Consider the following 24,145-nt stretch of genomic DNA (forward strand, 5'->3'; position numbering starts at 1 on the left):
TTAACCAGGGTGCAAAACGAGTTGTAAGTGGATGTAATAAGGTAGTAGTCTGGATGGAATCTGCTTTAGGGATTTGGATTGAAGACTGCCAGAAGAAGAACAACAGCGGTGCTACACAATCGCCTGAAGTGGCTCCTTTAAAAGAGCTGTAACGCTCTCCTTTGTTGTGCAGTAAAATTAAACTAATTGTTATCGGACAAGTCATCGTGTTATTGTTGGTGAGTAACCATAATTAATTTTCTACTTACAGTACTTAGTACATGTACGTACATTTAGTGTCATTGTACACACATTTACTGTATGCTATTTTTCTTGCATTATACGTATTTATTGCTGGTGGCCTGTCTATCGTAATGGCTGAAACATATGTGATATCGGAGACACTCGATCTTTAAAATAATATTTAGGTTTTACTGTATATAAACAGTGTGTATATGCATACTTTCAATGAATCTTACCTAATATCTAAGAGAATACAAAGGGATTATGCTGTATAACTCTGCAGGGAATATTTATAAACAGTGTGGGAGAGTCTATAAGGGCTTAAAATATATAAAAATAACCATACAAACATATGGTTTCTACTTCGCAGATTTTCACCTATCGCGGGGGGGTCTGGAACGCAACCCCCGCGATCGAGGAGGGATTACTGTATTTTCATTTGAGAGGTACATTAGCTGACCATAATGAGAATATTATGAGTACTGCCATTGGATATATTACATGGATCCTTGGGCATACTCTCACTTCCTTGCTCACTCTCCGATGCACAGCGCCACATGGCTAATTTTATATGCTGGCTGAATGCATGCATAATTAGCCACAGGCTGCAAATACAAGTCAAAATAAGCCTAAAAGGAACCCTCCATTGCCACCTCCTTAATCAGAAAACACATGAGACCCTGCAAAATAATGAAAGATTTATCATCATTTGCAAGGAGTTTCTGTCTTCTTGTTGGAAGAAGATAGATCAGAAGCAGAAAATGAGACATTCCAGCTGCTCCCAGAATCAGTCATATGCTGCTGCTTTGTGGCACTGCCAATGTGTGCCTGATAACTAGATCTGTGGATAGGTGATGGTAGGCAGTGCGGCGGCAGCTTGCAGTGTCCTCTCTGGACCAAAATAATGTTTTAGTGTAGCATTTGTTACTTTGTTTTTTTTCCCGCTTTTCAGTAGTACATAGACATCAGAACAACTAGTGTCCATGTATATGAGACGCTTGTCTGCTACTGATATTCATATAAAAACATAAAGAGTGATCTGCGGGACAATCTGTGCGACCTCGGTCTGCTCCAAGAACCGGACCTTCAGCCCCCAGCATGGCTGAGGGAGAGGCACAAGGAAGCGGTGCACGAGTAAGCTGAGACGTGGGAAGCAAGCGGGAGTCCGTGCTAGGCTAAAAGCTAACCCTAGCTGGCCGGCGCTTCCATCCATATTACTTTCTAATGTCTGCTCCCTGGGCAAAAAAATTGGACTGCATCCGACTCCAGCAAACTACCCAGTGAGAGTTTAGAGACTGTTGTGTCTTTGTTTTTACGGTTCAGCGACAGAGTTCCGGATGCTGCCATTCAGCTAAATGGGCTAGCTGCGTTTCGAGCCAACAGAAATGCTACTCTGTGCGGTAAGACTTGCGACGGTGGTCTGTGTGTTTATATCAACATGGAATGGTGCAGTAACTCTGTGCTTGTTTCTAGCTACTGCTCACCGCTAGTGGAGCTCGCGATTGTTAAATGTAGAACCTTTTATTTGCCTCTGGAATTCACCACCATCCATATAATCGGAGTTTACATACCCCCCAGTGCTAATGCTAAGGAAGCGCTCTAGGAACTGTACTGCGCCATCCCAAACATACATACAGGACACACACCCGGATGGACTGGTTATTGTTACTGGAGATTTCAATCATGCAAATCTCAAGTCAGTGCTCCCTAAATTCCATCAGTTTGTGGACTTTGCAACGAGAAGGACGAACATGCTGGATCTTATTTATACAAACATCCCTGCCGCGTACCGGGCGGAGCCCCTCACCCACTTCGGAAACTCAGATCACATCTCTGTCTTGTTAATTCCAGCATACAGACCGCTCATCAGACACACCAAACCGGTTCTGAAGCAGGTGAGAACCTGGCCAGCAGAAGCCATTTCTGCTCTTCAAGACTGTTTTAAGTGCACTGACTGGGACATGTTTAAAGAGGCTGCAACCAACAGCGACTGTATCACCTTGGAGGAGTACACGTCATCAGTGACCAGCTACATCAAGAAGTGCATTGATGATGTCACTGCATGCCCCAACCAGAAACCGTGGATTACAGAGGAACTGTGTGTGCTACTGAGGACCCAGTACTCTGCCTTCAGGGAAGGTGATGAAATCGCCCTGAGAACAGCGAGGGCCAAACTATCCCGCACCATCAGAGCAGCAAAGCACACACACACCCAGAGAATCCATGGACTCTTCCTACATGACATAGACGCACAGAGCATGTGGAAAGGCATCCAGGCTATCACTAATTACAGGACAACACCATCCTCCTGTGACAGTGACGCCTCCCTTCCAGATGTGCTGAATAACTTCTATGCACAGTTTGAAGCAAAGAACAACGTGGTGATGAGGAAGCCCACATCTCCTCCTAGCGACCAGGCATTAAATCTGACTGTGGCCAATGTGAGAAATACTTTACGAAGAGTCAACCCACGGAAGGCTGCAGGACAAGACAATATTCCTGGCAGGGTACTAAGGGAATGTGCAGACCAGCTGGCAGACATTTTTACTGACATCTTCAACATCTCCCTGAGCACCGCCATCGTCCCAACCTGCTTCAAAACCACCACCTTAGTTCCCTTGCCAAAAAAGTCACAAGTGTCCAACCTCAATGACTACCGTCCCATTGCACTCGCACCCATCATTATGGAGTGCTTCGAGAAGCTTGTCAAGAGGCACATCAAAACCCTGCAGTCCCCCTGACTGGACCCCCTGAAGTTTGCTTACCGCCGGAACCATTCAACAGATGATGCAATAGCCACCACTCTCCATCTGGCTCTCGCTCATCTGGATAATAAAGACACATACGTTCGAATGCTGTTTATCGACTTCAGCTCAGCATTCAACACAATCATTCCTCAGCAGCTAACGGAAAAGCTGAGCCTTCTGGAACTGAACACCTACCTCCGTAACTGGATTCTGGACTTCCTGACTGAGAGACCACAGTCAGCCAGGATTGGAAAAAACATCTCCAGAACCATCACACTGAGCACTGGAGCCCCTCAAGGCTGTGTGCTCAGTCCATTACTGTTCACATGGCTGACTCATGACTGTGCAGCAACGCACAGCTCTAATCACATCATAAAATTCGCCAATGTAACGACTGTGGTGGGTCTCATCAGCAACAACGAGTCAGCATACAGAGAGGAGGTGCAACGGTTAATGGACTGGTGTAAAGCCAATAACCTGTCTCTGAATGTAGACAAAACAAAGGAGATGATTGTTGACTTTAGGAAGACTAAGAGTGACCATCTGCCACTGAACATTGACTGCTCCACTGTGGAGGTCATCAATAGCATCAAATACCTGGATGTCCACCTCGAAAGAACCTCACCTTGTCCCACAACACCCGCTATTTAGCCAAGAAAGCCCAGCAGTGGCTCCACTTCCTGCGAAGGCTGAGGAAAGCCCATCTTCCACCAGCTATTCTAATAACATTGTACAGAAGAACCATAGAGCGCATCCTGAGCAACTGCATCACTGCAAAGCCCTACAACAGATAGTGAAGACAGCTGAGAAGATCATCGGTGTCTCTCTTCCCTCCATTATGGACATTTACACTATATGCTGCACCTGCAAAGCCACCAGCATTTTGAATGATCCAATACACCCTTTGCATTCACTGTTTACACTCCTGCCATTGAGAAAAAGGTACTGAAGCATTCTGGCCCTCACCATCAGAATGTATAACAGTTTCTTCCCCCAAGCACTCAGACTCCTGAACACTCATGGACCAGACTGATATCTGATACATGTGTTCTGTTCTGCAGTGTTGCACATGTTTGCATATTTGACTCACATGCACCTTGTTATATATTATGTTTCTTTATGTTATGTGTCATGGATTCTTCGTTATCCTGTGTTTTATGTAGCACCATAGTCCTGGAGGAACATTGTTTCGTTTCACTGTATGCTGTACTAATGTATATGGATGAAATGACAATAAATACTCTTGAATATTGAATCTCTGTGAGCGTAAAATATATACTACAGTATATATATATATATATATATATATATATATATATATATATATATAAATATATATATATATATATATATATATATATATATATATATATATATATTTACTTATTGGGAGGGTTGGCATCAGGAAAGGCATTTAGCTGTAAAAACAAATCACACCAAAACCTTTATTGGAGAATTGTAGGCAAAAAATAGCTACCTCATGTAAAAATGAGAATAATTACAGAAGAAGAAGATTGCTAGCTAGTAGGCATTTGTTGTATTGTGTTTGTTGTTATTACTCCATCTGCATCTCACAGCCCAAGTCGCAATAATCGGTCCAGCATAGTTGCCAGACACTCTCTTAGCCCTCAGTTACACTTAAAAAATCACAACACAATTATAATCCACTCATCAATTAGTTCAGTTCTTCCTTCCCTATTCCAGTGTGAGTTGTGAAGCAGTAAGCAACACCCTGCTTCCAGAAAGAGGGAAGAATTGTATAATTAGGAGTATTCATTGCATATTGTGGCTAATTGTTGGATCATTGGAAGGTGCTTCGGAAGAATATTTATTTTTTATTCCAAAAACATCTGGGGCCTAATGTATAACAACATGCGTAGAATTCACACTAAAACATGCGTACAGACAAAACTGGAAATGTGTGTACGCAAAAAAAAAAAAGACAGTTGCATAAAACTGTGCATAAGCAAAGTTCCACGTGCTTCCCCTTTAAAAATCCCAATGAACATGAAATTTAATGTACATGCACGTGCCTACAGCTCCACCCTGACTCCTCTCAGAATTTTGCATATTTGAATATGCAAATCAATATAAATAGCCTCTTCCATTCAGTGTTTTGTTAAAAGACAATGGCAAAGCACATGAAAAAAAGAATTTCCGCAAATGCTAAGTGAAGGCAAGGAAAAATATTGTTGGTTTAAGCAGTGGTATAAGCAATAAATGGAAACTGATGGAGTGATACAGAGTGGAGGAGTCACTCAAAAGTTCCAGTTCAGAAAATCATTCACTGCTCAAAATAAAAAAGAAGTGGTTAGATGTCAAAGTTGACGTGAAAAGGTGAGTCGCAGCCCAATGTCTGTTTATTCTGTTTTAGATAATATAAAAAAACACTGACTACCGTGCCGAGGATGTGACTCCAGGTGGTGAAGGTGCTGCTGTGCCCTGCACATCAGTGTAAGGAAATCTTATATATCTGGATGACAAGTAGATAATACCATCCTATACAGCTGGCATGGCGCGACTCAGTGATATTTGTGAAATACCAATCAGTCAGCAATAATAATAAATAATTACTCAAAGTCTACCTTTGTAAAACTGGTGCCAGTTTAGCACACAGCTCCAAGAAGATAGCTCTTGGAAATCGAAATTTACTTAGAAGCCACTCATCATCATCTATAAATATGCGCGCTCTTCTAATTTTTGCATTTGTGATGTCTTCTAACAACGCTAAAGCAGCTATGGTAGTTGGAACAGTTTGGCCATTCCATGCACTATTATGTTGTTACAGAATGATTACAATAAAGTGTGGCGGAAGTACCTGCTGCGCACCCAGAAGCACTCCGGGTGTCCCTGGTCTTCTTCCCCCCAGCACTTCCGGGTGTGGCGGAAGTGCTGAGGGCTAGGGCTCCTCAGGCAGTGGGTGCCTCCTGACGGTGATCACGGGCCCCTATAGGGTTGAGCTTCCAAGCTCAGCTCCCGTGGTCCCCAACCCCACCAGGGCGGTCGCCCCCATGTGGTCTGGGGGAGGTGTAAACCCTCCTCCGGTCCTCCTGGGAATCCCGGCTGGGTACCAGCCACCTGTGACAATATATATATATATATATTTTTGTGTCTTAAGTTCCAGGGTTTGTGGTCACAACAGATAATACTTAATTACATTACAGGTAAAATTCCATTACAACGAACTCCCAGGGACCTAAAAAATATTTTGTTACAATGAAAATTTCGTTGTAATGAGATTTTGTATTTGTTACTATAGTGCCCTATTTAACTTGTGCCCAAGCATTTCCAATCATTTCAATAGCTTCTTTTGTGTTAATTTTTATCTCCTCCTGCCTACAAGGTATGCTGACGAGAATTTTTCTCAGCATTTCCTTGCGATAATACACTTTCCTGAAGCGCGATTGCAGCGTCTTCGGAAGATTGGTTGTCTGTTGCCGGGACAGGGCAAAAACAGGCTCATAGTACTGCAGTGACACAGAAGCAAATCATAAAAGATCGGGGTCGCGCTGTAAGTCCCTGTCTTGCACCCCAAAACACGAGGCTGAGCCTCAGTACTTTAGGAAAACCAACTTTATTCAGCTTGAAACAGGAACGGCAGACTTATTTATTGTAGCATGATCTGCCACTCTGCTATACACAGACACAGCAGTCAGGCTGCATCACCCATCGATATCTTTTCTGTTTGCTCTGGCGGAGAGACACAGCATAGCTGAGAGACACAGAATATCTTTGAGCTGGCTGTTGCCCCGGCAGCAGATAAACAGTCTTCCATAGACGCGGAGATCGGACTTCGTGACGCTCTTCAAAGTGTCGTCCAGTTAGGGGAGGTCCCAAGAGAGTTTACAAACCTCACATTTTCTTGAATGAGTGCCGCATTAATAGGAATGTTTCTTGAACGAGCATCTCTGAACCACATAAAAACTGCTTTTTCGACGTCTTCAAATACAGCAGTTCACATACGTTTGCAACCTGAGATTTTCTTTCCTTTTTTTGCTTGGTCTTTCAAGAAAGCAGACAACAATTCGTGTCTGCCGTTTCTATAGAAGGGTGACAATGAGTTAAATTCCAATGGATGCTTTTTAAATGTTGATGAGAAATAATCAAAAGGTATCACTGAAAACCAAACGATACAAAAAGGACAAAAAAAAAAAACAGTACAAGGAAAGTTCGAAGAAAGAAAAAAAATGACAATGTTTCTGTTTGGGGACCATTGTGCACAACTGAGCTGCTCTGCAGATGATTCATTCAGGCATTTCAAGGTCTTTGGGGCACTTCGTTATAATGAAAGTATCTGCTGAATGTACTTCGTAGTAACCAGATTTCTATAGACTCACGTCATAATGGGAAACTGTCGGGACCATAAAAATACTTTGTTGTAATGAAAATTTCGTTGTAAAGATATTCGTTATAAGGAATTTTACCTGTATTACATTTATGTTTCTTCCATTCTTTTTGTATATTTTATTGCAAAGCAAAATCTTTTGGCCTTGAAAGCCCTTAAGGTATTTCTTATCCAGCATCTTTGTTGGGTGGGGGATGGATGTTGTTTTCCTATCCACTCTGGCCAATTGACCATAGATTTATGATCAAATTGAACACTAATTTTAACCATTAGTGACCTACATGTATACTACACATACAGTATGTGTAAAAGTGTGCTATATCAATAACTATTGTTATATAACCATTCTGTGTGTAATGCTAAATTGTATCAAACTCCAGGTGAGGGACCCATGATGGCCCAGTGGTTAATTTAGTGCCACTCACTCACAACACCAGTTGCCTGAGTTTAAATACCCCCTGTCAATATCTGCTTGGAGTTTACACTTTTGTCTATAAGGCAGGACTTTACTTCTGTTTTCAGAGGGAACTGTAGATGTATGCCATGCTTTCTAGGAGTTCTGTGGGTTAAACTTGAAGAGTAGAATGGGTACTCAGCACAGCAAGCAGGCTTTATACTGAAAGTTGCTTTGAACAGAAAAAAATAAACCTATATGCTGTGTGGAAGGAACACATACCTTTTTAACACTAGAATCCCTGAAGCCTACGAAAAAACTCATAATCCCTGCCCACCTTAAATCCCTTCTCACTTCTCCATTCAGCGTCTTTTGTTTTGTAAATGTGTTGATCAGCACAAGCAGTCTGCTATCCCATCCCCACCGCCGCCGCAGAAAGGGCAAAAAGCTCTTCAACCTCAATCCTTGTTTATCTGGGAGTGAGGCACCTGGAGCTGTGTAGGGTAAATAATATATCATTATTTGGAACACATGCATTTCATGAGTGTTCTGTGTCTACAAAGATCTATGTATGTGTAGGATCATAGAAAATGCAAGAAATGTTGAACACATACCTAAAAGACAAACTTCTTTCATGTTTTAGTACTAACAACAAAATTTTCACATGAATTATAAAATGTGTGAAGACTGAAGTCCAAATATCAAATAAACACTTTCACAAAAGGTACAAGTATAACAAAACAAGTGCGCTTTTATTCCCGAATATAACCGAAGAAAAATAAATCAAGTTAATTCGTTAGCATGACTGCTTTGGTAGTACAGCGTTAAGAACTGCTGACTCATAATCAACAGGTCGTGGGTTCAATCCTGGCCGCTTCCCAGAATTAACATTTGAAGAGTGAGCTGCTCATATTGTCACTATTATACAATAAAAACATACATTTGATTTGAGTCTGTAATGTAACCGGTGCAAATGTATGGTACTTGTAAAGGTTAGCATTTTTTTTATTCAGTTTTATTCTCTCAGTCGCATTCACGCTCCCCCCCGATCCAACACTACTGTTTTCAAATAAAGACGTGCTATAACAGAGGTGAACTCAGATAAGGATGAGGGTTCTACGTCGGAGAAAGAGAACCGAAGTCCTCCCCGCAAGAAAAGTCCACTCATACTGTATATAAGAACAATGCAGCTGCACCAGGCATAAAGGCGAAAGATGGCACCATCTTCCTCTGTTTGATCCACACTGGCATGCTCACAAATTACATGTGTACTGAAGTGACTTTAGCTGCAGGTGGAAGCTCCTGTCGCACCCTGCACAACTGTGTTTGATCTTATTCAGGGAAACATCCCAGTCACCCCACGGGAGAAAGACTTTTCAAGACTAAGGTCATAAAGCTTATGAAACCGTTTCTGGACAAAAGCAGAACCGTAACAACAGTTACGTGGACCATACACCTGCAGCTACCAAAGCAGTCGTATCAATGATGTACACTAACCCGATTTCTTTTTCTTCGGTTATATTTGTGACTAAAAGCGTACTTTTTGTTATATGTGTACCTTTTGTGAAAGTGTTTATTTGATATTTGGACTTCACACATTATACACTCCATGTCAAAATTTTGTTGTTAGTATTATAACATGAAAAAAGTTTCTACTTTAGGTATGTTCAACATTTCTTGCGTTTCTTGCATTTCCTACACTTTCCCAGATCGTTGTAAACACGGAATACACATAAAATGCATGTGTTCCAAGTAACGATATATTATTTACCCTATGCAACACAAGGACATCACACGTTGATAAAGAAGCCTTGAGCTGGGAGAACTTTTTGCCCAAGATGAGCTCTGGCGATGGGGGGATGGGATAGCAGGCTGCTCTCTGCTTGTGCTGATTGACACATTTATAAAACAAAAGACGCTGAATGGAGAGGTACGAAGGAATTTAAGGTGGGCCAGGATTATGAGTTTTTTCATAGGTTTCAGGAATTCTAGTGTTAATATGAATTTAAATTTGTTGTCTAAAATTAAAGAAAATGCTCAAAGTAGTTCTCCCTATTATTTTTGTGTGGATTTGTATATTGTAATGAGTACAGAGATGTAAAATGATGACACCCCCAAAATCGATATTTTCGCCACTCAGTTATTCAGGAATATTTTTTGTTTAAAATTAGACTGTTCCTCAAACAGAGCGAAAAGCCTCAAAAACAAAAATGTGAGCATTCCATCCCTGATATTGTTCTAACTCTGTCACTGTCTCTCTGTTTCTCACACTCTCTCTCTATGAATTTTATTTTATACTATTTAAATGCATTAAAATGAAAGGATTTGTAAACCAAGACAAAATTCTCAAACCTGTTTAATATAATTCAGAGTTACAGGAAGCCAGAACCTGTTCATGCAACATCAGGTTCAAAAGAAGATACCATGCTTAGACAGTGCGAATGTTATTCAAAGGTCTGTCACACACATAGCAACACACTTGTACAGCGCCAATTTATTATTTCTAATTCACCCAACAGTGCATAGACAATGGATGCTGGAGTCAAACCCAGGATAATGGATCTAAGACACAGCAGTAGTGCCTTACAGATAAAGGAAAAAATGCATATATTTCTCTAGATTTACTCTTACCTGTCACCTATATTGTACTCCACCATTAGAACTTTGTATACTATTGATGTTCATCAATAGTATACCACAGATCATAAATTAGTCCTATGCTCTGGTTTTGGTATTTTTTTTTTATAATAATAGGTCACCTATTGTGTTTGCTGATTTACACAGATACTGGGTCACTACTTCTGGACAGTGCATTTTTGTCAAAAGTAAATGTTTTTTGCATGCTTACTGCTTAATATGCCATTGAATAAATATGTACACATTTATGTATATAAAAAATCAAACACAATTTTGTAGTTGAACTTAACCACACAAATCTTCAGATGCCATGAAAAACTGGTAATATTTCTACAGTTACAGAAAACATAATATATATGGCAAATGACACAAATATAAAAATATGTACAAATAAAATGTTTTACCTGAGTTTGTCTGTGGAGGTTCAAACACAGAAATGGTATCATCAGCAAGAAAATAAGATATAATAAATATTCGCTCTACATCAATTGGAGAATCAGTCACAAGTCTGCCAACATATCGTAAGACATTGCTCTCCAGTCCTTGTCTGCAATGAGAGAGTAATAAGACAACCTAGAGTAGGATGATAATAATCTCTAAAATATATTAATATTATCCAATCTAAAATGCTAATCTGTAAATTTGTTACAAGGTATCAAGTGGGTACGCAGTGGGTAGCGCTGCTGCCTCGCAGTTAGGAGACCCGGGTTCGCTTCCCGGGACCTCCCTGCGTGGAGTTTGCATGTTCTCCCTGTCTCTGCATGGGTTTCCTCCCACAGTCCAAAAACATGCAGGTTAGGTGTATTGACGATTCTAAATTGTGCTTGGTGTGTGTGTGCGCACCCTGCCCATGGTTTGTTTCCTGCCTTGCGCCCTGTGTTGGCTGGGATTGGCTCCAACAGACCCCCGTGACCGTGTAGTTAGGATATAGCGGGTTGGATAATGTATGGATGGATGGTTTAAATTAACGCAATATGAATAACTGTAGGTATTTTTCCAAGTATAATTTACAGTGGACTGGCATACTAGTTCAGGAATGATTTCTGTCTCGATCCTAATGCTGTTGGACTACACTTCACCTCCACAAGACCTTAAATTGAATAAAATCACTTTAGTTAATAAATGAATGGGTGGACCAATTAATTTATCTTTTATAATGCAGTATCATGAGAAAGTACAATATGTGCCATTTTAAGCATACTTCCCATAACCTGCTTTGTTTGTAATGCATCATTTTGAATTTTGTGTGCAGTCTCCTGTGTTTAATCACCACGCACTGGACCTTATCACAGATAATTGTACACATTCTGAACTGCCATTCAATGTTTCCTTTCATTGTGAGTAAATATTAAATTGAGATAAGCTTGAGTGTTTTGTGTTATTTTTACTTTTATAGCTGGTTCAGATAAAAGCCCTACATTTGTTTCTTTGCACTGAGTTCAGTTAAACAGAGAACAAGGCTATTGCTAATGTCTATTAATAGTCGTCTCACCTTGCAGGCTGAAAAATATTGCATCTCTTTGTCATGAGAATTAACAAGAGCTGAGTGTTATCTGGTGTATTTTATGTCTCAGCAAGAAGTATGTTGATACTGGCACAGTAATCAATGAGCACATAAAACAATCAGCTTTGTTTCTTCCATTCTACTTGTATATTATATACAGTATTCTTGTTTTATTCATAATTGTCCCATTTCTTTATTCCTATGCAAAGCATGTAATGAACACATTGATTAATCTGTGGAACAACAAACAGCATTATACACACACACACATATATATATATATGAGTATAAAATGTAAAGTTGACTCACTTACTGACTCACTCACTCATCAACAAAAACACTATTTCCTGTTTAATTAAAATGCTGAAGTTTGCCAGGGTGGTATATATAAGCCAGTAGGTAGCTGCTAACAATGGAAATTTCAATGTATCAGTACTATATATCAATATTTAGGGTTGAAAACCCCCATCCAATAGAAAAACTAAATACTCCAAAATATCAAAAATATCTTGACAGATATGATTGAAATTTGGTGATGATATTGAAAAATGAAAATTAGCAGGCAAGTGGTTAGAAATGCAATTGTATTTTGCAATGACCATTAACAAAAGCCAAGTCACTAGGAGAAGCAAGAATTGATCTACAGGAGCATTTTATTTGTAGGCAATAGTATGCAGCTCTCACAATAAGGAGAGTAAGTATTTGTGTCCTGAGTCCTGCAAGAAGGGAATTTGCATGTTCTCCCAATGTCTGCATGGTTTCCTGCCTGTTGCTCCAGTTTCCTCCCACAATCAAAAGACGTGCACGTTGGGTGGATTGGTGATGCTAAATTGGCCATGATGTGCGCATGTGTGTAGTCACTCTGCGATGGACTGGTGCCCTGTCCTGTGATTGCTCCTGCCTTGCTCCTTGTGCTGGCTGGTTAGGGCCAAGCTCCCCAGTGACCCTGATCAGGATTAAATGAGTTTACAGAATGGTATGGCATGTTCAGGAGTATGGAGCTCCAATGAACTAATAATATTATCCCCAGGGTGGGAAAAAAACAAAACATACAGTTACTTACTTACTTACTTACAGAATAGTACTCAGTTACTTATGTAGTACATCTAATATATCTAATTAACTCTTGGCACTATAACCAAGGTCCATTGTCTTTGGAAACACAGCTAGTTTATTTAAATAGTTCATTTTTATACAAGTGTTGCTCATTACACTGTACCTGGTTAGATTAAATTGCTTCTTGTCTCCAACACTTTGATGAAAAGGCTAGGGGTAGCCTGTATTTGCCTGGATGCTCCTATGACTAGCAACATTTACCTCCTTAGCATTATGTTTACACCCATTAAAACAAGCGAAAAAAGGCTGATTTTTTTTCAACAAGGTAAAATGTTAATAAGTGTAATAAAAACATGTAAATACTAAAACATCAACAAAAATACAATAGGAAAGGTATGTTTAGTGTCTACTGCTATACTAATGCAAATTTAGTACATATCCAATGTTTGATAACCAGTTCATATTGTTATCACTTGATTCAGCTAATGGTCTAGTTTCAGTTTGTTCTAAAACTGGCTTTACAGCTTCTTATTTACATGGCATTGTGTGTTTTGGTTGAAGGTTTTGCCCTATTTAGGAATATTGATGAGTTAACACAGAGTGGCAAAACATGTAGAAATAATCGTGATTTTTTGCAGTATGATGTGATTTAAGCCACTACGTGGTAGCAGAATATTGTCCCACGAGCCCGAGGTTAAGCTAAAGGACTTAAAAATGTTATTAAGCAGTAGTTAATGTATAATGACATAAAAACAGTCAAGTCAAACAATTAGAAATATTCAGTCAGTCAGTCATTCTCCAACCCCCTATATCCTAACACAGGGTCACTGGGGTCTGCTGGAGCCAATCCCAGACAACACAGGGCGTAAGACAGGAACAAATCCCTGGGCAGGGTGCCAGTCCACTGCAGATTAGAAATATTGATAAAATGAATTAGGTTTAGCACTTTTTCAGCGGTCCTGTCAGATGTACATTTAGGTCTATAATGCAAGAAAAATTGCAGTAATAATCCATATTTAACATGGAGTACACATGTGAGCAGAGTCTACAAAAATTCTGTTTTAAAGTATTTCAGAATCACGATAATAAAATTGAACTGCAACTTAAAACACTAGGCACTGGGTGACACATTTCAGCAAGGCTACCTTACAGATTCTGTGTTTAAAGGTTACCATATCCAGCCACTTTCTGGGTGAATTTTGCATACTCTTCCCCTGTCTGGGTAGTTCTTCCTCTGGGTTGTCTGTTTTTTCCCCACATCCACAAAGGGTTGTTTGTTGGGTTGAATGGTGATTTAAACTGCCTATATGGCTGTGTGTATGAGTAGACCCAGCAATGGACTGGCATACTGCGCTGCGTTGTTTACTGCCTTGCTCCTGATGCTGCCAGGATAGACTCTTCAAGTGGATTAAATTGATGGGAGAATGTTATGTTATGAACAATAACAGTATTTATATACTACATTTTCATACATTAAAGCAGCTCAAAATACTTTACAATAACATTAGCTAAAGACAGTTACAAAAAAAGTGAAAAACTAATTGTAAGAGCCAATCTTAGTAATGTTGATGCTAAATTCACATCTATTTCAATACAATATCAGTTTCTCAAAGTTACTTAGAATATTCTGTAGTCTTTTAACCCCTGTTAACATGAAATAGAAATTTCTTTGCATTATCTATAAAACTGAGGGCTAATTAAGCCAGTAAGGAGATAGTCTTACTGCTAGCATGGACAGTTAGATAAGTTTGCAAATAGCAGATTGGCATACAGTTTTTGGACCATTTTGAAAAGCATATTTGAAAATACAACTTTATGTCCAAACATAGGGTAACATAAAATGAGATACAGTAAGCTTTAAACAGAACTTTTTTTAAACAACTACAGTAAAACCTTATCTGTCAGGGGTCAGGACGGAGGCCGCAAGAAATAAGAGAAAAGATGGATAACAGAACAGCTACTTTAAAAACAATAATGTCCTGCCAGTTTTAACACTAGAATTATCAGAGCCTACGAAAAAACTCGTAATTCCGTCCCACCTTACACTGCTTCTTAAATCCCTTCACACCTCTCTGCCAGCGCCCTTTGTCTTCTAAATGTGCTGATAAAGAGAAGCTCGGAGCAGTCGGCTATTCCATCCCCCCACCAATTTAGAACGTGCACGAACTTCTCTCAGCTCACGCCTTGATTGAGTATCTGGGAGTGAAGTGGAGTTTTAGAGTGGAAATAATAGATCGCTGTTTGGAACACACGCATTTCATGTCTGTTCCGTTTCTACAGTAATCTGTGTCAACACATTGTTAAAACAGAAACGTTTTTTATATTCTAGTAGTAGATGACAAAATGTAGGCATAAACTATATAATGTATGAAGCCTGAAGTCCAAATAGCAAAGAAACATTTTCACAAGAATAACACAATTGCGCTTTTATTCAAAAATATAACTGCAGAAACAAAAGCCGCCTTAACATGTGACATTGACACCACTTTATTGTAACTGCCTCCGTGGTTCAATAGACTCAGCCCCCGCTTGGGAATCAAAAGGTCACGAGTTCGATCCTGCGCCCCTCCGTTTTGAGAAGTAAACTGCTCTTAGTCTTACTGTTTTAGAATAAAAGCATACATTTGATTTCAGTCTGTAACAGCCGGTGCAATTTATGATCCTTGTAAAGGTTAGCTTTTTTTTTTTTTTTTAATTCACTTTTCATTCTCTCAGTCGCGTTCAGAATCAATCCATACAACCCCATCTGACACGGCTGTTTTCACTAAAGACGCGCTATAGCTCTGCAGTGTACCACGATGCATACTAACGCCAAACCCCGTCAACCTAAAGTCCCGGTTCTGACACACAAACGCTGGCGAAGCTGCCTTCTTCGTATCTCACCGTCACTTGCTTTTCTTTTTATTCAGTTTTATTGAGTGTTCCTGCCAGTCCCCGCATGTTGCTGTATGCTGTTTCTTTTGTACTCCAGGACATGCAGAGGAAAGAATGGTAAAGACCAGTAACTTCGGCGCTATATGCAATCATCAGACACTCCCCATCTGCCCGTGTCGTTCAAACACAGGAACATATATTGGTGTAAAAGTATAACAAAAGTGCACTTTTATTCAAGTGCACTTTTTCCATCGCCTTTTCCTGTAAGAAGCAATGTACACACTTCTCTCTATGCTGTGGTTTCTATTACACACCTGAAAGAAAGAGACAATATATGTGAAAATATAATCGCACTAATGCAATATTATTTGAAAACGAACAGCGTCAGATCGGGTGTGAATTTATGCAGGAACTGGAAATTCTCTGTAATGGGGGACCTTCCCCCAGGGAAGAAAGTACAGTGTCAGGTGCTCATTCAGTGTAATAGAAACCATAGCACAGAGAGGTGTGTACACGGCAACAAGTACACGTGTCGTAAATGTAGGAAGGACGGTCCTTGGGTGTGTGGGAACTGTTAATATTTGAATGTGATGATTTTATATAGCACGGAATGAAAATCTGCACTTCTTAGCATTGCACCATGCAAGCTGTCGATCAATCGCCTACTGTAACTTGCTTTCTTTTTCTTCGGTTATACAGGTAGTTTTGAATAAAAGTGCACTTGTTTTGTTTGCGAAATGAAGTGTCTGCGTGCACTTTTCGTGGCATTACACGTGTATTTTTGAGCATGCCCGCTTGAGCAGTATAAAAGTATTGAAAAGTATAACAAAACAACGGGCAGATGGGGAGTGTCTGATGATTGCATATAGCGCCGAACTTACTGCTCTTTACTATTCTCTCCTCTGCGTGCCCTGGAGTACAAAAGAAACAGAATACAGACGCTATAGCTCTGCGTTGTACCACGATGCATACTAACGCCCCCAACCGGTTCTGACACACAGACGCTGGCGAAGCTGCCTTCTTCTTCTTATCTCACCGTCACTTGATTTTCTTTTTATTCAGTTTTATTGAGTGTTCCTGCCAGTCCCGCATGTTGCTGTATGCTGGATATTTTCACATGTATTGTCTCTTTCTTTCAGGTGTGTAATAGAAACCACAGCATAGAGAGAAGTGTGTACATTGCTTCTTACAGGAAAAGGCGATGGAAAAAGTGCACTTGAATAAAAGTGCACTTTTGTTATACTTTTACACCAATATATGTTCCTGTGTTTGAACGACACGGGCAGATGGGGAGTGTCTGATGATTGCATATAGCGCCGGTTACTGGTCTTTACCATTCTTTCCTCTGCATGTCCTGGAGTACAAAAGAAACAGCATACAGCAACATGCGGGACTGGCAGGAACACTCAATAAAACTGAATAAAAAGAAAAGCAAGTGACGGTGAGATACGAAAGAAGGCAGCTTCGCCAGCGTTTGTGTGTCAGAACCCGGGGACTTTAGGTTGAGGCTGTTTGGCGTTAGTATGCATCGTGGTACACTGCAGAGCTATAGCGCGTCTTTAGTGAAAACAGCCGTGTCAGATGGGGTTGTATGGATTGATTCTGAACGCGACTGAGAGAATGAAAAGTGAATTAAAAAAAAAAAAAGCTAACCTTTACAAGGATCATAAATTGCACCGGCTGTTACAGACTGAAATCAAATGTATGCTTTTATTTTAAAACAGTAAGACTAAGAGCAGTTTACTTCTCAAAACGGATGGGCGCAGGATCGAACTCGTGACCTTTTGATTCCCAAGCGGGGGCTGAGTCTATTGAGCCACGGAGGCAGTTATAATAAAGTGGTGTCAATGTCACATGTTTAGGCGGCTTTTTGTTTCTGCAGTTATATTTTTGAATAAAAGCGCAATTGTGTTATTCTTGTGAAAATGTTTCTTTGCTATTTGGACTTCAGGCTTCATACATTATATAGTTTATGCCTACATTTTGTCATCTACTACTAGAATATAAAAACGTTTCTGTTTTAACAATGTGTTGACACAGATTACTGTAGAAACGGAACAGACATGAAATGCGTGTGTTCCAAACAACGATCTATTATTTCCACTCTAAAACTCCACTTCACTCCCAGATACTCAATCAAGGCATGAGCTGAGAGAAGTTCGTGCACGTTCTAAATTGGTGGGGGGATGGAATAGCCGACTGCTCCGAGCTTCTCTTTATCAGCACATTTAGAAGACAAAGGGCGCTGGCGGAGAGGTGTGAAGGGATTTAAGAAGCAGTTTAAGGTGGGACGGAATTACGAGTTTTTTCGTAGGCTCTGGTAATTCTAGTGTTAACTAATCCAGAATGAGAAACCAGTCCTTCACAGGGTACATTCAAAAACACAAACTCAAACCAATCCAGTTTAGGGATGCCAGTGGCCCAGGATTACTAGTTTTTTGTAGGCTTTAGGGATTCTAGTGTTAAAGAAAATTATTTGTCTGACATTTTTTAGATACAACAAATGAAGCTCAGGTCCATATTGGTGTAATGATAATTCATATTGTCTCTGACTATACCTGTCTTTCTCCATCATCTTCTTGAAATCTTTCTGTGGAGGTTTAGGTAGAAGACCTTGACATGAACAAAGAGAATCTTCTTCTGATCCAAAGCCATTGTAAGGTGGTATCTCTCTCTCTACTTTACGAGTAACAGATTGCTTGAAGGTGAATGGAGTAAAGTTATCTACAAAAAAAGTCACAAATGACAATTCACATTTTATTACTCCAATTTGCTTTATCATTAATAATCCATGTTACAACTATTTAAAAAAAAACTTAATAAAATGAATGTAAATAAGGCCTATTATACAATTAGTCAAGTAATTAAGTTTTGAACAAATTAAATTATATTGAACACCACTCTAAAGCATATTAATAGCTCAACATGATTCTAAGTTGAGAGAGCACTGCTTTCCTTTTTAATATCCAAGGATGATTAAACAGTTTATTTGAGATCACGCTACCAGAACATTAACAGAATCTACGAAACAACCAAGATACCAAATTATTAGGTCATCTGCCTTTATGAAAATCACTTAAATGGTAAATATTGACTTACAATTTCAACAAGACAATATATCAGTCTACTTTTTAAAACCACTTTTGCAGTCCAGGGTCATAATTTGCCAGTGTATACCACAGTAGCATTGGTCACAAGGCAGAAACTCAAAGGGGAACACTGGTCAATCACATGCCGGATTCATGTGCACTAACCAGTTACTCAAATGGATTATTTAGAACCACATATTGATCTGACATGCATATCTTTGAAGTGCCCATTACGTTTCTATGATCAAAGCATCAGTAAGTAATGACATTATAATCTCCTAGCCAAATTACCTGTCAAAGACCACTTTCACTAACCAGTGAGAGGTAAACTTTGCTGATTTAAAAAAAAAATATTTACTGTTGGGACCACAGACTCAAAAATAGCATTAAGTGGCTTGAAAGTGAAATTTATTCTGAGGCTCTTCCAAGTGGTCCTCAGCTGTAAAAGGGTTATCCACGCCTTAGAATTTACAGATCAGAGGATATGAGCAAATTTGTCTTTGCCTCGCTCTTCTCAAATTTCATGGCCACCTCAAGAGCTCGACAAACTATGAGAAGATATGTAATTCTCACTAATCCTCCTAATCCTCTCAGCTTCTCCTCTGACATTTTCATTTGTTTATCTAGATTTGCCTGTAATTGTCTGGCTCATCTTAAGCCATTCGTCTTATGTGGTAAGGGCTTCCCTTGTTCTCACAAATTTGCCTCCTGACTCTTGATGCTTTTAAGAGTCATTTCTATATCTACTCTATTCCTAGTGCAAATCTCACATGGCTACCTATTTCCTGGTCACAATTCAATCAAATAGCATCACCTATTGTGAAAAGCACTGGACGACAAAGTTGCAGGAATTTTTTTAAATAATGGGACCTAGTGATTTATAAGATGCTTTGTATAAAAGCAACACTTAAAAAATAAAATATATAAAAAATAAGTGATAGATGTCATATTGACATATCAAGCAAGATGCCATATTGACATATCAAGCAGTTTCTTTTATAGATAAGCTTTCGCATGTGATCATATTCTGAACTTATTTCATTCAAAAGAGTTTTCATATTAGAAGCTTTTACTTTTGAATATGTTGTGATTCATGTTAATTAAGGTAATTTCTACCTGTAAAGACACCTACTGGCCACACCCTAAGACCTACCAGTTGATATCATTATTATTGCAGTATGTACCGCTGCAATCAGTTAATTCTGAGGTAAGTTGTATTATGTTTAACAGTAATATATGTCAATAATCTACTCATTTCCATTTAAGAAATGAAAATGGTTTGGTGAATATAATTGGTTTTGGGTGTATATTAGCAAGGTTGTTAATTTTAAAAGTAAATGTTATTTGAAAATACTGCTGCTTTGCTGCCCTCATGTGATCCAAATAAGGGTTCTCAGCTCCTGTAGTACATCACTGTACTACTGTACAATTAATTTGGATGAGTAGATATCTACCAATATTTCAAGAATATTTATACCAATACTTTTGTATTAGTTATTAGTGCATTTATTTAATAAATGACACAAGTATTAAATATTTCCTAAGGACTAAAAGAATTTTAAAAATGCAGTTTACAAATAATTTAAATTCATATGGTTGGGGATATTCTCTATAAAGTAGTATAAAGACTGAAAGTAATATTATTACACAGGTTTATTCTAAAAATAAAACAACTAGAGGAAAGGCTTCTCCCTTTGTAATTATCTGTTTTTTCAATGCTGCAATGTAATGGTTACATTAGTTCTCTCATGCTAATTGGAATAACATACACTACCATTCAAAAGTTTTAGAACACCTCGGTTTTTCAGTTTATTGAAATGCATGCAGTTTAATGTTTAATGAAATCAAGGCATAGAACAAATAAACAATGGCAAATAAAAATAAGTCAAGGAATCAATAAGAGTACAAAATTATTCTCAAATTTTGATTAATAGTCACCTTTTACTAATATAACAACCAAACTGTGGTAATTTCATTCAGAATGCCAGTCATTCAGTGCAAGTGACCAACTCTGCCTCCAGCAAAAGAACCCCAGACCATCACACTTCCTCCTCCATGTTTGACAGTTGGTGGCACACACTGATAAACTATCCTTTCACAAAGTTGACAGTGTATAAACGCCCTGCGTGATGAACCGAAGATTTCAAATTTTGATTCATCAGTCCATTAAGACTTTCTTCCAGTATGCAGTAATCCACACACAGTATTTCAAGGCCTTCTTTTATCCTTTAATAAATGGCTTTCTTACTGCCACTCGCCTTGTCAAACCTGCAGCTTAAAGTCTCCTATTCACAGTAGAAATTGAGACTTGCTTTTTATTCGATCACTGTTAAGCTATGCTTAAAGCTGTTGTGCAGTGAGGTGCCTTTCACACACGCTGGTGGCCATCAGAAACCTGCTTTCTGATTGGATTGGGACTTTAGGTATGCCAGATTTCCTAGTTTCTTCGAGTTTCTAATTGCGTTTGGATTGTGTGGAACATCGTACTCACTGACACTTTGATTTTTTTTTTGTTGCAATTTCTCTAAATGAAAGGCATATACTTCTAAGGGTAATAATTCTCTGTCTCATTTGTTAATTGCCTTTTTCTTGCCATTATCACTGGAATTTACAACTTTCTACAGTGTAAATTTGTCCAAGCAGTACTGTACTTCAGAGGGTGTAGTAACACAGTGTGTTCCAACTCTGCTTTATGATAGACAGAGGATTTTAAGTAATCAGCATAATTTGGCACACTTATGCAAATTGCTTGCTTCAATGTGTAAGGCTTAATTTACTCTAATTGCTGCAGAACATAGGTTGTAACCTATTACTTGTTCCATGAAGAAGGTCCATTTGTAATATTCAGATTTTTTTTTCTTTTCAGTTTTTGCTAACCTAAACTTTAAATTTTAACCTCTGGCCATTTACCACTTAGCTTTTTGCCATTTTAGGTCATTCATTGTATTTCAAGTGGTTAAATTTGAAGAAAAACTGAAAAAAACTGAGGCGTTCTAAATCTTTTGACCTAAAACTTTTTATATTAATGAAAGAAAAAGTATTTTCCGACCCTCAACTTACTATTGTATGAACACATTTATGTCAACTTATGATTTGCAGTGCACCTATCTAAGAGGCATTGGGTGCAGGGAAGGAAGTGGTTTAAGATTAGATGAGCTTTTCAGTGTGACCATGGAGAAAACATAATAACAAAGACATGCACACACACACACACACTGTATTAATATGTGGTGGACATAGTAAGCATATCTAGGGGTCTAGCGTTGCAAATTAAAAACATTGCTTCTTGCTTCTAGGGTGTGGCCAAGATGGAATACCATCAATATATGGTGACATGTTAAGACCAAAACACTAAAGAACTGGGCCAGGATGTCTAACCAATCCACTGGTTTTGTGCCAATATAAAAGTTGTAGGAGAGACAAGCCACCCACTATTGGGTTGACACAAGTCTTTCTGCAGGTTTCAGCAGAGCCAACATTTCGATAAGCACATAAATGAAAGAGCAGGCACATATAAACACATAACATATTAATTTAACACTGGTGACTTTACTGTGTAGGCGACACTATGACACTATCATGCAAAAAATTATACTATATAGAAAGGTTTATTAATGATGTGTTAATATAATAATTACCAAGGCTATGAGTAATCCCTTACATTCAAAAAAGTTAATGTGTGTAAGTAGGTCAACCCCATAGTTATTGTAAATATGTAAATATACTGCAGTAAAACGAGAAGTATTCTAAATAATGCTGATATAAACCAGTGCTGGAACAGCAAAGTGCCTTCATTTTAAATATATGCCATGCCACTAAACACTTAAATCTAAAATCAAATGCACTGGGGCAATGGAGATTGAATTGTTTAAGCAACATAATAATTTATCAGAAAAGTCCAACTATTTATCTGTTATCAAGTAAGTTGTGAAGGACAGCCGGGTCCCATGCCCAGCAGGGACGCCTCTGCTGCTTATGTTCCGGGGAGCCGCCATGGGAAGTCCAATACCTCCCCCGGGACGCTTGGTGGCAGCCTCCCTGGCCGACAGTGACTCCCCAACCGCCCGCAGGGCTCCATGGGAGATGGAGTCCTCCACAGCTTGGTTGGGGCCCGGGGTGGCTGCTAGGGGGAGCTGCCTGCTTCCCACAGCCCGGCTGGACGAGCTTTCAGCCCCACCCGGAAGTGTAATTAGGACCAGGTGGTTAATCACCTGGAACGCTTCCGGGTGGGCTATAAAAGGGCCCAGCCACCACCACTCGAGGAGCCAGAGTTGGGAGGAAGGAGACAAAGCTTGCCTGGGAGGAGTGGTGGAGAATTGTGGTTTGTGTTGTGTTTTGTTTGGTGCTTTGGGACTGTGTTTGGGCTGTGTGGCACGGGGAAGACGTGTCACACAGCTGAAGAAAAATAAAAGCCTGTGTGTTTTGTACACGTTGCCTCTGCGTGGTCTGTGCCGGGTCGGGTGCTATATAGCGCCTTTTACAAAGTGTAAATACTCAGAAACAAGCACCTGGTTCTGACAAGTAAATTTGCAAATTAAACTAAAACTGGATAAAGCAGGTTGAGATTGTTAAGTAATGTGTGGCATTAAAAAAAAACTGCATGATGCAGACAATATGATGTAGTGGTAAAGTCTGTTGTCTTTCAACCAGGATATTCTTGCTTCACTGTTTCTGCTTTAAGAGTGTGACTCTGAGCTTATCCAATATGTGCTCCGATCACAAAACAATTGCTGTAACGTATCCTATTTTTCTATGCTGTCTTGGACAAAGGTGTCACCTTTGTCAGCTTCTTTTAAGCAGTTGATATGTTTGAGAGGCCTGTCTACTGTAATTTGGTCACCTAATTTTGTGCTGCAGGCTTCTGTCACAAAAGAAGAGTGTTTGTGTTTGGGGATAGGGGAACAGGAGCGGACTCGTTTTTATTAGGGAAAGGTAAGGAAAGTTAGGTTTGGATATGGTATTCTCTTGTTAAAATGTGATTGTTTTTTGTTTTTTAAGACTGCTGTTTTGGTGGTAATTACAACTTAAATTGTATAAACTGTTGTGGGTGTATATCTTTGTATTTATGTTTACCTGCATAGCTAAGTTAGTGTTGCCCTCCTACCTTGCATCTGTTTTTTGTGATTGTCTTCATTTTCTACTGAGTAATTCTGAAAAATTAAAATGAAGTTTCTCCTTTAAAATACAGTTTAGTTTGTGTTTCTATGGTTCCCTCTCTTTCTCTGTCAATTGCATGCCGCCTACTTATGTACTCCAGACCTTTAGTAAATTAGACTG

At 39.2% G+C, this 24,145-nt stretch overlaps 1 protein-coding gene across 3 annotated transcripts in view; it reads right to left on the bottom strand.

Annotated features, from left to right (window-relative positions):
• The window catches only part of efhc2 (EF-hand domain (C-terminal) containing 2), a 114,468-nt gene that overhangs the window by 29,380 nt on the left and 60,943 nt on the right, over positions 1 to 24,145 (bottom strand). For all 3 annotated transcript variants that reach the window (XM_039745147.1, XM_039745148.1, XM_039745146.1), the window contains exons 8-9: positions 18,338 to 18,503; positions 10,750 to 10,892 (exon numbers count right to left, since the gene is read on the bottom strand). In XM_039745147.1, the coding sequence (XP_039601081.1) occupies positions 10,750 to 10,892; positions 18,338 to 18,503 (309 nt within the window). The remainder of the gene's footprint in view (positions 1 to 10,749; positions 10,893 to 18,337; positions 18,504 to 24,145) is intronic.

Source organism: Polypterus senegalus, chromosome 2 (assembly GCF_016835505.1).
Source record: "Polypterus senegalus isolate Bchr_013 chromosome 2, ASM1683550v1, whole genome shotgun sequence".
NCBI classification, from domain to species: Eukaryota; Metazoa; Chordata; class Cladistia; order Polypteriformes; family Polypteridae; genus Polypterus; species Polypterus senegalus.